Source organism: Anoplophora glabripennis, unplaced genomic scaffold, assembly GCF_000390285.2.
Source record: "Anoplophora glabripennis isolate ALB-LARVAE unplaced genomic scaffold, Agla_2.0 scaffold1414, whole genome shotgun sequence".
Lineage (NCBI taxonomy): Eukaryota > Metazoa > Arthropoda > Insecta > Coleoptera > Cerambycidae > Anoplophora > Anoplophora glabripennis.
In genome coordinates this window covers 1-12,375 of record NW_019417488.1, presented here as the reverse complement: position 1 = coordinate 12,375, position 12,375 = coordinate 1, and the positions used below count along the sequence as shown (strand labels likewise).

At 30.8% G+C, this 12,375-nt stretch overlaps 1 protein-coding gene across 1 annotated transcript in view; it reads right to left on the bottom strand.

Annotated features, from left to right (window-relative positions):
* LOC108916050 (transcriptional regulator ATRX) overlaps positions 1 to 12,152 on the bottom strand; it is a 49,717-nt gene extending 37,565 nt beyond the window's left edge. The window contains exons 1-7 of the mRNA XM_018722241.1: positions 11,105 to 12,152; positions 10,326 to 10,445; positions 10,100 to 10,132; positions 8,209 to 8,253; positions 5,450 to 5,506; positions 3,316 to 5,307; positions 2,398 to 2,526 (exon numbers count right to left, since the gene is read on the bottom strand). Coding sequence (XP_018577757.1) covers positions 2,398 to 2,526; positions 3,316 to 5,307; positions 5,450 to 5,506; positions 8,209 to 8,253; positions 10,100 to 10,132; positions 10,326 to 10,445; positions 11,105 to 11,786 — 3,058 coding nt within the window. The 5' untranslated portion in view covers positions 11,787 to 12,152. The remainder of the gene's footprint in view (positions 1 to 2,397; positions 2,527 to 3,315; positions 5,308 to 5,449; positions 5,507 to 8,208; positions 8,254 to 10,099; positions 10,133 to 10,325; positions 10,446 to 11,104) is intronic.
* Between the last annotated feature and the right edge of the window lie 223 nt (positions 12,153 to 12,375).

Genomic DNA, 12,375 nt, shown 5'->3' with positions numbered 1-12,375 from the left:
GTCTTCGAAAAAAAAAGGGAAACCAACCGTTGAAGATGCATCATTCTCCACCAGGACAACACGAGCTCTCACACATTGGTTCAAGCAAGAGACTTTTTGAGAACTGAAAAAGTCAAATTGATGAGTCATCTAGCATACACCTGATGACTTTTTTTTTTATTCCAGCACATCAAAAATAAATTACAATATCAACATTTTTGGAAGCCTGAAGAAGTGATTGATGTGTTCAAAATGCATGTTTTAGAGGTATCTCCTTCAAAAAGGGAAAAGTGCTTCAAAAATTGACTGAAGCGCCTGCAAAAGTGTATTGGTCGTCCTGGAGAATGTTTTGAAAAGCATATAAACTATTTTATACGATGATTAATTTCTGTTTTTGTTCTCTATTCCCGAAATATAAATGGCAACCCTTGTATGTGAAACAAATATGGTTATAAAATGAAGAACTTGGGAAAATGCAGCTAGTATCATAATGTGATTTCAAATTTTTTATTCACTAAGAAACCATAGTGTCTATTAGTATAATATATACATTGATATAATAATTCGAGGGTTTCCTGCCAGAAGGGCATATCAACCAAAACATTATTTTCCAGGAACTAATAAAAACGTTTCAAAAATCAGTAGTAAAATGTAAGAGTTTGTTTATTACCTTACGTAAATCTGCTTAGCGAATTATTTGAGAACAACAGGTACAAACTTGACTAGGTACTTTAACTTGTAACACAACAGAAAAATTGAGGTTATGAACGCCAACTAACTCAACGCATACTCGTGAATGCCATGAAATTTTGTCATGCCAGAAAGCCATATGTTCATACGACCTAGAAAATATATGTACAGTTTCATTACAAAGGGACGTATGCACATATATAACCTTCTGCCAGGTTAATCGAGGTAATAATTGTTCATATGACCAAGAAAAGGATTGCGTGGTGCTGTTATTATTGATGTGGTAGATACGACCTTTTGTTGCGACAAACTTATGGTATTGGATATCAAAGTTAGCTCATAAACCCAAAATGGCACTTTTGTGGATACGTCCTTTTGGCAGGAAACCCTAGATATACACTTTGCTCCTTCATGCATATAAAGGATAAATTTTACTGGTACTAATATTGACTGAAATTTTGTTTAATAAACAATGTAATAATAGTTATTTATCATACAAGTGTTAAAAGTGACAGTAGAGCAATTTCACGAACAAAATAAAATCAGTTTTAACAAAATAATGTATCATACAATATTTTTTGTAAAACTGTTATTAAAAAAATGCTATCTGTGGGTTTGAACTCCCGATCTATCTCTTATGTGTCGAACGCGTTGGTACTGAGCAACCCGTTCATTTCAATTATATGTGACAATAAAGTGTATATATCAAGTCAGGTACTGGATAAAGGGTAACTAAGTAAAATAGTTGTAAGTTGTTTAGTGTTTATTAGTAACTATAACTGAAGCTGTCCTTAAATATGGATTTTGAAGAAAATACAGGAAATGAAAGTAATTTTATTATTCCATCAGATATTGAAGAAGCCACAAATGGGGCAACTTTAGATATGTTGCTCCAGAAATAGCGGCAACAATATGATATAGCATATAAAAGACTTATTGAATGGTGTAAAATGAATAAACTAGCAGACAAGTGAAAATATACTTTCGGTTTACTTCGAAGAAAAATATGTTATGGAAGGCGTCAACACTGTGGTCTAATTTCTCTATGATAAAAGCTAGTTTGCAAATAAAGAACAACATGGATATAAGCAAGTATTATAAGCCAATAGCGTTTTTAAAATGAAAAAGTGTAGGATCTTGGCCAAAAAAATAAAAAATTTTTACTTGCGAAATTAATACATTTTTGAATGAAGCTCCAGACACCAAATATCTAATGATAGTTACATCAATTTTTGGTTTATTTGGAGTACGCCGTTGTGAAGAGCTTTATGAATTATCATTAGATGATATTGAAAAATCAGAGAATTACTAATTCATATTTTAGAGACTAAAACCAAAGTTCGTCGTAGTTTTTGTATCGTTGGAAGCTACATGAATTATTACCATAAATATGCTGCATTAAGGTCAGCCACCGTTACCCACCATCCCTTTTTTCTAAATTATGTTAACGATAAATGTACTGTTCAACCTGTTGGGATAAATACTTTTGGGAAGATTCCTACTAATATTGCCAATTTCTGAAATTGCCAGATCCGAAGTAGTTTACTGGCCATTGTTTGCGAAGTGTTAAAAATTTTATTTTGCACTAGTGTTAAAAGTGTTTTTGATACGTAGCATTATAAAAGTCAATTTTTAGTTCACTTATCAATGAATTAAGAATGTCATTTTTAATGACAGTTTTACAAAAAAGTTTTCTAAACTTGTTTTTGTAATAAAAATTTAAATTACCTTTGCAGTTGAGGTTTTCACTGGTATCAATATTGAAGACAAAGGATTTGTTACTACTGTGAGATGAATTTTCTTCTTCAATGTTTGTCGACTTATTGGCAGAGTCAAAATTATCATTTTCAGTGTCACCTGTTGATGCAATACAATTCAAGATTATATGTTAATATTTAGTCATTAATTAATAACAATTCGTTGTTAAATATCAGACAAAAATTTATAAATACCTACTAGTCCTAAATCTACTTTAGAAATATAATAAAAAAAAAGATAATTAAAAAAGTTAACAAAACGAAATATAAACAATTGGATATGCTATAAATTTTTAAAACATCAATTACATTCTAAAATAGATTCTAAAAACTTCAAATAATTAATTTAATAAAAATGAATTAAGCACAATGCTTGAAGTACATGGGCAGTACAAATTTTTTCTATAAAAACTAACTACAGCTAAAGGACCTTTTGCAAACTGTGATCGTGTTATTCCAGTCAAGAGGATCACTGATCTTGTTCGAAATTGAATAGGTTTACGTTAAGCGTTTGAAAAATAGTCATTAATAAAATCTGAATATGTTAAATTTTATGCCTGGTCCTCGATAGCTTATATTACGCATTCAAAAGCATATGTTAAAAATCAAATATTTCCGTTTCCTTACAATTCAAAAACTCCTGTTAGTACATATTCCATTTGATTTCATATCACAGTTTCCAAAAGCCTGTTATATTAATAAGTACTATACACATTACACCTATATATAAAATAACATATCCCATCCCACTAAATATGAATTGTACGTTCATATATTAGTTAAGCAAAAGCGTTTCTTTTTATTACAGCAGGTGAATACAACACATGCACGGTGTAAGATTCTATTTTAAACAATGCAGCACCACCAAACATTAAATAAGAAATATTACCTATTTCTTCATTTTTTCTGATGTGAAATACAAATGATTTGTTACTGCACTCTGAAGAGCCGTCTTCTTCAATATTTCCTGTTTTTTTCGTAGAATCTGTACAGTCATTTTCAGTAATAGCATCTATCCTTACGGATAATTGTGAATTAGGTTCATTAAGATCTGTTACATCACTATCAGACTTGTTTTCAGTTCCAGACAAGCACTCACTTTCAGCGTCATCTAAGATTTGTTTAGATATTTCTGACATTAAAAGATCATTCCTAACTGTTTCATCACTGTCGGGCATGTTGCTACTTTCAGGTAGACATTCCTCATTCGTGCTCTTGCTTTTATTAATCAACTCTTCCTTATTGCTATTATTATGTGCTAAAATATTTTCATCATTATGCAAATTATTGGTCGAGTTCAGAAAATTATTGTTTTTAGGAATATCTGGGAATATTTCAGATATGGGCAATTTTTTTGTATCTTCGTCAATATCTGTTACATCACTATTACTTTTTTCAGAAGACCAATTTTCTATTTTATCAATCTGTTTAGAAAGACTTTCAATTTCTGGTAGTAGCTCAGATGTGGGTAATTTATTTGTATCTTCATCATTACCATCATCATTACTGTCACTTTTTTCAGAAGGTAGACATTCTATTCTATCAACAGGTTCAGTATTCAGACTTGCAGTTTGTTGATAATCAGATGTGGGTAACTTATTTACATCTTCATCAATATTTTCTTCACTGACATCACCTGCATGACTCTTTTTGGAAGATGTCAATTCTGTTTTGTCAACATATTCAGTCTGACTGATAGTTTGTGGTGAAGATTCAGATGTGGATAGTTTACATGCATCTTTATCAATGTTTGTTTTATCACTGTCAGGTGCACTATTATTTTCACACGTCAAATGTTCTACTCTTTCACTATTAGTATCATCTGCAATTTGAGACATAAGTTCAGAAATAGTTAATGAATTTTCACCAATATCTGTTTCGTCACTATCAGCAGTTTCGTTTTCTTCAGAACATAAATGTTCCATTTCATCAACACATTTAGATGGATCTACAATTTGCGAATGCGTCACAGATGTATCCAACTTATTCGCATCTTCATCTAAATCTGTTTCATCTCTCTCAGGTATAGTGCATAATATTACTGTCTCTTGGGAGTAAGTTGTCTCTGAAGATATTTTATCTGAATCATCTTCACGAGTTTGATCAGCATTTGCTTCCTCTAAAATTTGTTCATTTGAACAATTATTTTGATGACAGTTATCTTCAGGTAATTTGTTATCATCATGGAACTCAGAATCTATTTCTTCAACCGATGCAACATCCTCTAGATGATCACATAATTGAATCAAATTTGATGACATGTTTTCATCTAAACTGTTCAAAGTATCACTATTTGATCTGTTTCTTTCAGTTTGTTCTGAATTTTGAAAACAACTTTTCTTATTATCTGAAAGTTGTTTAGTAACAGAATCCGGAGATTGGTTTTGGACTGATTTATCAATGCACCCCTCAGTTTCTTTAGTACCAGAAGGATCAATTGTTGCAATAGCTTCTAAATGATCAACTAATGTTAATAATGCGGAGGACATGCTTTCATCTAAAGAGCTTAAACTCCCAGTATCTGCTTTATTTCTTTCAGCTTCTTCTGCATCTTTCAGACAACTATTTTCTGAATCAACATCAACATTGGGTTTAGGGCTATCCGAGATAATTTGCTTAGAATAAGTTTGTGATGTTTCAGTCTGATTTAAATTAGTGGAGCAGCAGAGACTGTCTAAATTGTTCTCTTTATTTGAATCATCTACTTCTTTTGAAACAAGTCTTTCTTTAATCATATCTAAAGCATTTGAAATATCAGATGCATCCTTGTTATTACATTCATTGTCAAAATTTGACTTGTTAATTTCTAAACCTTCACTGTTTAGTTTTGTTTGCTCTGAAAGAAGTTCTTCTGAGTTGTTTATTAGTTGACGTGTTGGGTCTAAAAGTAATTTTTATTGTACAATAATTATGAATAGACACGTATTTCTTAAAATAAAACTTAAAATAACCAAAACAAACATTTTAAATGAACAACAAATATATTTTATAATTAAGGCATTATTAAAATAAATTTGATTTACCATTTGGATTTGATGTTTCATGTTCTTCTCTATCAAGTGATTCTTTATTTTCAGCTTCTGAAATATACATGTACAGTGTGTTTTTAAAAAATAAGTAAAATTTGTTAAATTACTAAGAATTAGCAATTTCTTTAATATAGACTATGCAAAAAAGTGGAAAGTATTTGATAAAATTATGTAAGTATTGTTTTAAATCGAACGCCCTGAAGAGGATGCCCGTTTTTCAAGATGCAACATTGGAATCACGTTTGTCTTAAGAAATACAAAGTTGGTCAATTTAGGGCAATGTTACAGAATTTGATGACAAATAATTTGCCATAAAGAAATGTTATCTTCTTTCATTTTGAAATTACCAAAAATTAAGGTAATCGAAAAAATACTTTATTGTGGGGAATTCAATTATACGTATACAGTAGAATCTCTATAATTCGGCACTTCATTACACCAGCACTTCCAGTAATTCGGCGTCATTTTTTCCGCGTTTGTCTACTATCCTTGAAGAATACAGTTTATGGTTATAGTTTAGTTGAAAGATTATTTTACAGAAACATAAAAACATTACAATATACACACAAATGTAGTATGTATGTATTTACGTACCAATCTCTTTGTTAATAAACAATTAAAAATAACATTTTTTAATTTAATACCGATTACATTATACATATTCCATTAATTTGAATTTTCTAGTAGTCCGGCACTCTTAGGTTTTTAATCCTGCCGGATTAATGAGATTTTACTGTACAAGTTGTATATATTGCCTAGAGAAACAAATTGCAATTATTATTTTTTAAATGGACGCCATATTGGATTTTTGCATTTTTGAGTTTAAAAATCAAACCCTTTGTTTTGAATTTAAAAAAATGAAAATCAATATACTCAGTTTTTCTTCCATAACTTCAAACTGAAAAAAAAAAAATTGGTAAAACTTTTCTTCGGCAAGTTGTTCGTCATAAAATTCTGTAACTTTACCTTAATTAATTGTGCCAATCTTGTATCTCTGAAGATAATTGAGATTACCATAGTGCAGCTCAAAAACAGGTATCTCTTTTTTGCATATAGCCTATAATTATTCATTAATATGTAGATTGTTTGATGAAAATCGAAATACAAAAACTAATAGACATAAACAAATACTGGCAGTACTTAAAAAAAATATTGCGAACATATTGAGAATGGCTGGAGTCGAGAGGGAATAACATGTAGTCTCATGACATATCACAGTAAGTATGCAATGTTGTCTGATTAACTAATCAGTATAAGGTGCTCGAATGAGTCTTACAAATCTTGCAGCAGTTGGTTCTGTGATCACAACGTTTTATCTACATTCACCATACATCAATAGCATATCTACCAAATCATGACTACTGTAATTAAGCGCCAATGTAATAAAACACTAACAATTAATAACAGTTATACTCAATTAGTTTTACTTACATTGCAGTATTCCATCAAAACAAAGCCTAAATATTCAAACTATTAATATTTGTCGGTATTAGTCAATAAAAAATAAATTAGTTGAAGTGTGGTCTTTGACAGAGCAGCAGGCGTGTCACTCGGCTAGACAGTATCGGCAATACTTAAGAATGCGAGATCCATTTTTCATTAAGAAGGAATATCCAAGCAAAAAAACGTTTTTCTTTAATTTTTTTTCCACTCGTTTGTATTCTTAAGAATATTGTGTGAAAATTTCATATTGAAATTCCAATAGTTGTGAAAATTATGGCCAATTTACCAGATTGCATTAGGCATTAAGGTAGGAAGAAACGCTTATCAGCTTTGCGACATCGAAGATACGGAAAGTGTGTGTACAGCCAAGGTCAAAACTCACAAGGTGACCTATGAAGGGAGGATTCAGTGAAGGCAGTCAGGGATCAGTGTAGAAAAATACTACAACAACTACGGAGGGCCTACTCTATGGTCCAGGAATAGCAGATTAATAGTAAAGTAAAAAGAAGTTCTCTATATAATTATTAGAAACTTTTTCCAAAAATCGATTTTTCCAAAAAAAAATTCTCCGAGTTTAGAATATGAAGAATATCATGTGTAAATGTTATCTTAATATTCCTGTAAAAGTTATGGGCGATTTACCGAGAGACTGACGAGCAACCAAGTTCCCAAGTGTGTCAATTCTTTGCCAAACTTTAAACGACAGTTCCCAAAATATTCAGAAAACGGCTCGACTGTTTGCTTCCAAAATTTGACACAACAGGTTTTCTACTTTGGAATGTGGGATTTCTTCTCACTTAATTTTTTTTTATCAAGTCAAAAAGATCGGAAATAAAGGTTGAGAAATGTATATAAGGTTCAATCGGCTATCATTTTGTAAAAACATTTTATTTTTAATTCTACGTTGCGAAGGGCAACATACATTACATTTTGAGACACTTTTTGAAATTTTTGTTTCAGATTAACCAACTGCATGTAAACTTGGGAACCGCGGACCGTGCGAGTAAGAGAAATTTTTTATCTGGTCATGATAATAGTGCTCCCAGTCAATATATATTTATAAAGAAATTTGTCAGCATACCTCAACATGTATACTTTCCAATAAAACAAACCTAGATAAAATCGAACGGTTAGTTTCTGAGATAATTTTTAAATTTCACCTATTTTTTCTATTTACTGGAATGTTGTCCCTTAAAAACAAATCTACAAATTTGTAAACAGTCTGTATATGTTCACTCCTTCAAAAGAATAACATGGTCTTATTAGAAATAGTTTTCTTGACACACTATTTAATGTGCTAGATTACTTACGATTTACTGGATTCACTTCAATTTCTTTTTCACTAGTTCGTTCATCTAAAACAAATTATTTCAAAATAATATAATGATAAAAATAATAAATAAGTATATATAAATTTTTTTTAAACAAGAATTCCAACACAGATATAGCAAAAATTAAACACATTTTTGAAAACATATTGCTGAAATTTCCAATCTGATTTTCCTATTAAAAATTGGCATATGACAACTGTATTCTGAATAGTTTTTTAAATAACTTTTTTGATTCCTCTCCCTAATGGATTTTTCCAATTCCACATTATTTTTTAATTTTAGTTAACCTTATCATTTAATGATGTGATCATTAAACGAATTGTGACAAGAGAGAAGTGAAGAGGAGAAATAATTGCCTAGTTTTTTTAATACTGGTAGGTAATACAATTTTTTTACGTAAGTTATAAAAGTTTTGGAAATATATATTTTGCAAAGAGCACAATATATTTAAAATTGCACATAATTTGTTAATAAAAAATGTATGCAAAGCAAAAATTATTAGGGTGGAATCAATCCTCCAGATAACCTTTGAAAAAATTTACTTTTGAGGACTTGCTTTCTTTAATCTGAAATAATTAAAAACTTTCTCTTGTTGAATTTAACACTGTATTGTTTTATATTTATATTCAGTAAAAAAAGTTGCAGGGTTTACATCATGGACCAAGATGTATGTTTTATTTAGTGCCTTTTAGGTGTTCACAAGGATGCTATATCAAAAAAAAAATAAAAATTAACAACTGTATTTTTCTATTTACCCTGTGATTAAGCAATAATAAAATGTTGTGTTTAATAATATTTAATATTATTAATTAGTTATTCAATAATTAAAATCAAGTGTCGTATTCCACCCTTCGAGCGAGTTTCAGGATTTTAAAACACTCAGTATATTCCTAGAAGTCGTCTTGTACCTACGGATATGCCCGAGACCGTTGAATTGGGAAGGATGCGAAACATACGAATTCGCGTACCTTTCCAATCCAAACAGAAAACCCGCCACGGTTTCAAAACTAATCACCGTCGGCTGGGTAAGGCAAAAAAGCCTCCACGGTATCAGTTCAGATATCGAACTCGATACCGTCTGAGAACGATCTCCGCGACTCTGCATAGCATACGTGTTGAGGTCCGCTGCTACGCGGGTTACTGATACCACCTCGACCACCCCTCACGACGCACTCATGGAGAAGTGTAGTAGTAGTAGTAGTCGTAGAGATCTCCACCACGAGCTCATGTCTTAGACACCACGTCTGTAGGCCATATCCACCACAGACCACAGTCCTTTGAGAACCTAGCTCGACCTGGCGTCCAAAGTGAAGCTCGATTCGAACTTCCGATGTCTCCACCGTGGTCCCAGGTAGAGGAAACCCATCCAAACGATCATAATTCATGACATGGCGCTCGGCGTGGAGCCCGAAGCTCCGCTTCGACGTCTTCACGGCGAGCCCAGGTTGTTGAATTATCCCAAAATTCTAAAATATATTCCACGACCTGGCGCCCAACATGGGTCTCGATTCGAACTTCTGATGTCTCCACCGCGGACCCATGTCGATGTTATAAATAATTCCAATCATAGATTACGACAAGAGCAATAGGTTGACATATAAAAAAGCGTATTAATATTACTTTAGTAACAAATGAAATATTTCATTATTTTAAAAATTCTTTTCCAATTTTTAAAATTCTTTGGCAATAGTTGACGTTAAAAATAACTCTTTTATCTTTGTATATTTAAGTATCTGAAAAAATTGTTTTATATTATAATGTAAGAGGTACAATTTGATTTTTGTACTGCTTTTGTAACACCTGAAGGGAAATTATATTAATAACTTGTAAATATTTGTAATGTCTGTAATCTGTAATATTTAAATCGTACCTGATGCTTCCTCTTCCTTCGGAGATTTTCCATCTAAAACATAAATAGATGCTTATGTTCACCTAATAAGTTAATTATTAATTTATTTGTCTTAATAAAAATAATTAACAATCAAATTCCTGGAAAAAATTGTAAGATTTCTTTACAATCATTAGCAAGAAATACTAGTGATAACTTTAATAATATACAAAATTTATTCTAGTATTAAGTAAATATCTTCAATTACCTACAAATGTATCATCACCAGATGATAACTTCCTCTCAAAATTATAATTTAAATCTTCAGTCTTTCTATCCCATTCATTATCTTCAGTTTGCTCTTCTTTCAAATTGTTCAAATATTCATCTGAAATTGAAAACTGTATTTTAACGCTTAGTACAATACTAGAAAAAAAATCTGAAAATTTAAAATGAATAAAATACCTAATGTAATAATATAGTATAATAATAAGTTAATGATAAAAGTAAAAATCAAAATTAAGTGATTTTAGTCATAGGCATCCTGTTTTAGAAAACGAGTGCTGTTTAAAGAATTATTCAGCAATTTTTTTGTATAAAATTCTAATCTAACATTCTAATTAAATGTTGCTAAAAACCTCTAGCAAATTTGAATGTCTTTTACTTTAGCATAACTGTTAATTTAAACTCTATCAAAGTTAGATAAGCTTTTCCCTTTACTTTTGTTTTTATATTAAGCTATAAAATTTATAAGAATTCTTTTTTTTAAGTGTATATGCTCATTTATTGAAAATATTCACATCAATTAGCAGATATATGGCAAAAGAAGAACATTAAAAATTGTTTTCAGTCAAAAGAGATGGGTATTGTAACAATGTAGATTTGTACATACAAAATAATATAAAATCTTGATGTGCACATCTCTAGTGGATTGTCATAAAGAGTGGATATCAAAGCAACATAGAGAAGGTTAAGAAAGTCATTGGCGATTATACCCTGTACAATGTAATATAGGTATTTGGAAATCATAAATATTATATTTATTACCTGTGACAATAATTTTTTCTCCTTCATATTTTCTATTCCACAGTTCTAAAGCTGTTGTATTTCTGTTTATACTATCAATCCAACAATCATCTGTGTCTTGCGTGTCGGTTCTTATTAAACCCAAATTTATTACCTTAGTCGATTTTAAAGCAGTATGGGGATTATTAATTTCACAAGGTATATTTGTTTCTGTACCAGCTTCTATTTCAGGTTTAACTTCAACATTTTCACAATTCGATTCACATTTTGGTTCAATGTCACAAGCAGTAGGAACATTATTACAGTCAGTCTGTGTATCCTTATTTAATAACATACTTGTAATTAAACTAGTGCCGCTATTACTTGTTAAATCCTTTACATATAATTTGTTATATTCAAACATTTTTGAACATAAATCTGCAAACAGTTTTTCACTACGGTTTTCATTCACCTTTTCCAAGTCCCTTTCTAATAAATTTGTAATGTCCACTACATTTATGTTTAGAATCTTCAACATTTTTATCATTCCTAATCCAATTTTTTCCAATTTATGTATGTCTGTGTGGCTAGTGTTTCCTACTTCATGTAATAGACTATTGGACTTTTTATTTAATGCAGTACCAATATCTGATATGTTATCCAATAATTCTGCTAAATGCTCTCGTAAAGTGATTAAATATTTTTCACTTTCATTTGGCTCCATTCTGTAGCAATGATAAATTAATTTATAGAAAAATGACCGATCTACACATTTGTTTCAATTCAATCAAGAGGAATATCAAGACGAAAATAAATTTGCACTAAAGGAAATATATTTTCTAATCTTACTTAAATTCTTGAGGTTAAGAATCTATTTCATATATTTGAATGGCATCAGATAAATGGTTAAAAATGACGATGTTATGTATATAATCTACATTCTTGACTCTTCTGCCATTTAATATATTTTCTATTACTGTTGAAATACAAAATTAAACTTATAACTTCTCTGCTTCTCACTTAATATTATTTAACAAATTTCCACTGCACTAGAGAATCGAGTTGTTTTGTTGTGGTTTTATTTTAAGAATCGTAATAGACACAATCTCTGGCCACTGAAATACCAGAATGACAGGGTTCTGTGATCTGTGCTATGGCATCATTGACTTCTATTAGCATCATAAGCATGGAGACTATACAAGGAGCCCGCGCCGCGCGCCATTATTCCATGGCTAGAAATTGGCCTCAATGATTTGGGATCGAGGGGGATTATCCCTCTTTATCCTGCCTCATCTCGTGTAGGCCTGGACAGC